At 43.5% G+C, this 6,188-nt stretch overlaps 1 protein-coding gene across 1 annotated transcript in view; it reads right to left on the bottom strand.

Moving 5' to 3' along the window:
- ZNF135 (zinc finger protein 135) overlaps positions 1 to 6,188 on the bottom strand; it is a 25,878-nt gene that overhangs the window by 9,436 nt on the left and 10,254 nt on the right. The window contains 1 exon segment of the mRNA XM_019631186.1: positions 4,318 to 4,537. Coding sequence (XP_019486731.1) covers positions 4,318 to 4,537 — 220 coding nt within the window.

Here is a 6,188-nt window from a genome sequence, read left to right as displayed (position 1 = left end):
GTCTGTTTTGTCTGGTATAAATATTGCTACCCCAGCTTTTTTTTTTTCATTTCAGTTTTCATGAACTAATTTTTTTCATCTGTTTACTTTCAGTCAGTGTGTGTCTTTCAACTGGAAGTGAGTTTCTTGTAGGCAGCATATGTGTTTAGTTTTCTTATCCATTCAGCCACCCTATGTTTTTTATCAGAGCATTTAATCCATTTACATTGAAAGTAATGATTGATAGATATGTAGCTATTGCCATTTTTAATATTCATATTTTAAATTTATTATATAGTTATTTATTTTGTCTTTAAAAAGTCCCTCTAACATTCCTTGTAATACTGGTTTGGTGGTGATGAACTCCTTTAGCTCTCTTATCTGGGAAGCTTTTTATCTATCCTTTAATTGATATCTATCTTTTAAATGATATCCTTGCTTGGTAGAGTAGTCTTGATTGTAGGTCCTGGCTTTTCATCACTTTGAATATTTCCTGCCAGTCCCTTTTGGACTGCAAAGTTTCTGTTGAGAAATCAATTGATAATTTTATGGGACCTTCCTTATAAGTTACTAGTTGCTTTTCTCTTGCTACTTTTAGGATTCTCTGTCTTGATATTTTGCCATTTTAATTATAATGTGTCTTGCTGTGGGCCTTTTTGGATTCATCTTGTTTGGGACTCTCTGTGCTTTCTGGGCTTGTATGTCTATTTTCTTCGCCTGGTTAGGAAAGTTTTTCAACATTTCTTCAGATTGGTTCTCAATCCCTTGCTCCCTCTCTTCACCTGGTACCCCTATAATGCAAATGTTGTTAGGCTTGATGTTATCCCAAAGGTCTCTTAAATTATCCTCCTTTTCTTGGATTCTTTTTTGTTTTTGCTGTTCTGATTGGGTGTGTTCTGCTACCTTGTCTTCCAAATCGCTGATTTGATTCTCTGTTTCATGTAATCTGCTGGTGATGCCTTCCAGTGCAGGGGTAGGCAAACTTTTGAGATGGAAGAGCCATTGAAAATGAAAATAAAACTATCATAGTTTCATTTATAAAATTTTTACAGGATATTATTCATATAATGGTGATTATGTAAAAATATATTTATGGCTCTTGAATAATTTTTAAATTGTTGTGAGGGACAGGATTGGCTCTTCCAGGGGTCGGCATACTTTTGAGATGGAACGTACCCAAAGAGCCGCATGTGGCTTGTGAACCATAGTTTGCTGACCCCTGTTCTAGTACATTCTTCATTTCAGTGTTTGTATTCTTCACTTCTGACTGGTTCTATTTTGTGGTTTCCATGTCCTTTTTTATGCTTGCTTTCTCTTTGTTGAAGTTCTCAATAAGTTTCTTGAGCATCCTTTTAACCATTGTTTTGAACTCTATCTGGTAGATTGCTTGCCTCCATTTCTTTTAGTTCTGTTTCTGGAGTTTTCTCCTGTTCTTTCATTTGAGATATAATTCTTTGTTTCCTCACTTTGGCTGTCTCTCTATATTTGTTTCTATGTATTAGATAGATCTGTTATATCCCCCAGTCTTGCTGAGTAGCCTTATGTAGTAGGTGTCCTGTGGGGCCCAGTGGCACAGTCTCCCTGGCCACATGCTCTGGGTGCTCCAGGGGTGTCCCTTGTGTGGGTTGTGTGTGCCCTCCTATTATAGTTGAACCCTGATTGCTGTTGGCACATCAGTGGGTAGTATTGATCCTCAGGTTGAGCGACTGTGTAATCTGCAGGTTATGGGCTGCTGTGCAGGAGGGCTTACCCCATGGAGGGGGATTTGCTCCAGTGGGCCCTGGTGCCTGTTGAAATTGCCTTTTGAGTGTGCCACTTGTGGAGTAATTGGATGGTGCTCTACTATGGTCTGAAACCCAATTCCAAGTATGAGGTCTGACAATTAGGTTTGTGAACCCATCCTAGAAAAAGTGCTACAGACCTCATTGCTGAATATCACTATGGGCATCTTCGAAGTACTTCCCTTGGGAAGCTATGCACTGCTGCCAGTGACTAGTCCACCCTTCTAAGCAATTTTGAAACTCTTTTTCTGGAATGGCCATCAGAGCTGTCATTGTATTACCCTTGATGCCCTGAATGTCACCCAAATGTCTACCTTTCAATATTTCCTTTAAAGAAATAAGTCATTGGGGACCAGATCAGGTGAGTAGAGAGGGTGTTCCAATACAGTTACGCATTTACTGACTAAAAACTCCCTCACAGATAGTGCTGTGTGAGCTGGTGCATTGTCGTGATGCAAGAGCTATGAATTGTTGGCGAAAAGTTCAAGTCTAACTTTTTCATGCATCCTTTCCAGCACTTCGAAATAGTGAACTTGGTTAACTGTCCAGTTGGTATAAATTCATAATGAATATTCCCTCTGATACGAAAAAAGTTTAGCAACATTATTTTGACTCTTCATTTGGACTGACCGAACTTTTTTGGTTGTGAAGAAATGACTGACTTCCATTGTGCACTTTGACAGTTTGTTTCAGCATCATATTGGTACACCCATATTTCATCACCAGTGATAACATGGCCCCAAACATCGCCTTGCTTCTCTAAAAGGTCTTGTCAAACTTTGACTCTCCTTTGCTTTTATTCATTGGTGAGCTCCTTCGGGTCTATTAATGCACACAACTTTCTCATGCCAAGATTTACAGTTAAGATTTTCCTAAGTACTTTTCTATAGATGTTTACTTGTTCTGCTATGCTTCTCACAGTCAGCCGATGATTTTGATGCACAATTTGATGAAGTTTTGCAATGTTTTCATCAGTTCTGTTCGTTACTGACCGCCCTGACCTCTCTTCATCAGTGACGCATTCTCTCCTTGCAGAAAAACATTTGATCCATTTGTACACTGCCGATTTCTTCATTGCAATATCCCCATAAACTTGGCATAATATGTCCCTGATTTCACTTCCACTCTTGCCAAGTTTAACAAATAATTTAATGTTTGTTCATTGCTCTTAATTCAACCTCAGACATTCTCGTGATGACACAGAAAAACATGCAACAACAATAATGAATGCCACTCAGCAAGACTCTGCCACAGGTACACATGAACACAGCTGTGAGACATTGATATACCAGTGACGAAACCTTCCCGAGTAGTTTGTACAGTGCAGCCAATGTAAGCGCATGGTGGCAAGTTTGCAAATTTAATTGAATTGTCAGACCTTGTATGTTGGTTCTGGGGCCGTTTGGGAGGGGCTCCAGTGCAGGCCCAAGTCAATCACTGCCTGTGACTGGCCTAGGAGTANTGGGCACTGCTTGGTGTGCCTCAGTTGCCCTCTCCCATGAAATGAGGGTGGTGACCCAACATGGAGATTACCAGAATTAAAGTGTGAAATGGGCTGAAAACAGAGAGGAGCAGCTGTACACACGTGATGGCGACTGTTGCTGAGAGGAAAGGCACTAAATAGGTGCTCACTGAAGCTAATGGCTAAGACATACATACTACCTGTTCCTGGTGGTTTACAAGCTTGACCCTGGCTGATTGCCCAAAACAAAACCCAGGCCCAAGGCAGGATGCGTTTCCCTCGTCTTTGTACCTTCCCTGATGAAACTGACTATGCACCTCCGATTCTGCCCCATCCTGTTGGGCGCTGTTGTCTTCAAGGCAGTTTCCAGGATGAGAGTACTTATGCTGTTCAGTGATGTGTTAGTGTGATTTTTGTCATCTCCCCCCTCCCCGCGCCCCTCTTGAGCTCCAATGAGCAAAGAACATGTTGGATATGTGTATGCAGAGGCTCTTAAGTATAGGACGGGGCCTGGCACTCAGGACATCTAAATACGTGTTTGCTGTATTAGTAAAGGGGCCTGGGTTGTGCTTGGCATGCAACCAGTGCTCAATAAGAGCTTAATATAACGAGTCTTTTCTGGGTCCCAGGCCACTGGAATTTTGTCTTGTGCTTCTGGTCTCCCTCACCTTCACCCTTCAGGGACCGAAGGCCCTTCGGGAAGGTGAGGCTCCACATGACTCCGTGGTTTTAACTCGGTCGTCACCACCACGGAATCCAGGACGTCCCACTAAAGCAAGGGAGGGATGCCGGTCAGGCTGGCTCCAGTCTCTCACGGGTCTGGGCCGGCTGGCTCTCCGACCGTGTCTCCCAGCCGGGAGATTCCTACCCCTTCCGCCAAAACCAGGACTCCTCAGCTTCTCCAACCTCTCGGGCCCTGAAACCACTCCCAAACAAGGCCCCGCCCCGAAGCGACCCGCCCCGGGCCGAAAGCAGCAAAAGGGACTCGATGCAGACGCACGCAGCTGGGTACACACGACCTCGCGAGACAAGGAAGACACCGGATCCCCTCCCGGCTCTGCATCCCCCGCCATAACCCCTGCCGATTTCACCTACCCGAAAACGACAGGACAGGGCGGGCAAACGTCACCAGCCGGACTGCGCCGGCGCAGGCGAGACCGGAGTACATCTCCCAGAGGGCCGCTCGTTCTTTTCCGGTTACTCCAAGGAACACCCCGTGGCCGACCATAACTCTTGAACGGGAGCAGGACTCGTAATCCGAGCGCGACTTCGCAGACTCCGGCCAGACTCAATTTCCACTCCCTGACCCACCCCACTCACCGGTAGACGGCGGCACAAAGTTGGTGACCACCTTCAAACCGGGAGCGCCGCACTACATCTCCCAGAGGACTGCGCGCGCTTTCGGTCATTTTCATATTACCACGCCTCCACCTGGGGCCAAGGCCGCCGGGCTGGAATCGGAGCTCGGCCTTGAAGGCCAGCCACAGCCTCACCTTCCCACCCGAAACCGCCCACCCTGCAGTCTCTCGCCCAGCCTCAGGACATTGGCCTTTTCCGCCGATTGGCCATGATTGCGCCTGCGCGTGTGTGAGGCGAACTACAACTCCCAGAAGGCCACGCGCCCGTTTCATAGGCATCTGTCCCTCCTTGTCCGTTTATTTACGATGTGTTTGAGTCGGCTCCTCTATATTTGCACCTCTCATAAATATTCGCTACCCGCCCGAGCATAACGGGTATTTCGGACGTCTTCACCAGATGCCTGAGAAACAGCATAAAACATAGGAAAGGGGGAAATAAGTTGGAGACTTAGAGGAACAAAGACAAATTTCAATTTTTCCCCAATGGATAAGATTGGCTCCCTTTTTCAGGAGCCAGAAAAAGGATTGGTCTGGGTAAGCCACAACACACTCCATTATCCAAGCAATATACAGAAATGTGGGGACAAGGACTCAATATTTATGTCGAACATAAAAGGCACAGTATGACATTTTTATTTTTTATTTTTATATATTTTTTTGAAAGTTTTTATTGGGGAACAGTGTGTTTTTCCAGGACCCATCAGCTCCAAGGTAAGGAGTTGTTTTAATCTAGTTGTGGAGGGCGCATGTGGGAATCGAAGCAGCAACCTTGGTGTTATGAGCCTGCACTCTAACCACCCCTAGCTAAACGGCTGCTCCATGACATTTATTTTTTAAATAATTTTTATTTAAAAATATAGCTAATATACACTATATCACAGGTATATACCATATTTGTTTAGCATTTCCATACCTAAAGAAGTGATCACCATATGTCCAGCAACGATATGACACTGTACTATGCTATCACAATATTGACTATATTCCTCATGCTGTACACTACATCCTCATGACTTATGTGTTTCATACCTGAAATTTCAACCATATTCTCCTTCACCGTCCCCCCTTTTTAATTTTTCAATTACAGTTAACATTCAATATTATTTTGTATTAATTTCAAGTGTACAGCATAGTGATTAGACATTTGTATAATTTAAAAAGTAATCCCACTCACTAGTCTAGTACTCACCTGGTACTGTACACAGCTATTGCCATATTATTGACTATTATTCCCTATACCTTCTTTTACATCCCCATGACTATTTTGTAACTACCAATTTGTACTTCTTAATTCCTTCCCCGTTTTCACGATCTCCCAACTCCCTCCCTATATATCACCATGATAAATCTAGTACTCATCGGACACCATACATAGTTATTACAATATTATTGACTATAGTCCTGTGCTATACCTTACATCCCTATGACTACTTTGTAACAACCAATTGTACTTCTTAATCTCTTCCTATTTTTCATTCACCCCCTCAATCGCCCTTCCATCTGGCAATCATCAAAGTGTTCTTCGTATCTTTGAGTGTGTTTCGGTTTTGTTTATATGTTTATTTTGTTTTTTAAATTCCACATATAAGTGAAATCACATCGCATTTG

Source organism: Hipposideros armiger, unplaced genomic scaffold, assembly GCF_001890085.2.
Source record: "Hipposideros armiger isolate ML-2016 unplaced genomic scaffold, ASM189008v1 scaffold_986, whole genome shotgun sequence".
Taxonomy (NCBI): domain Eukaryota; kingdom Metazoa; phylum Chordata; class Mammalia; order Chiroptera; family Hipposideridae; genus Hipposideros; species Hipposideros armiger.
The sequence above is the reverse complement of the archived record's forward strand: the minus strand, read 5'-3'. Positions and strand labels throughout refer to the sequence as shown.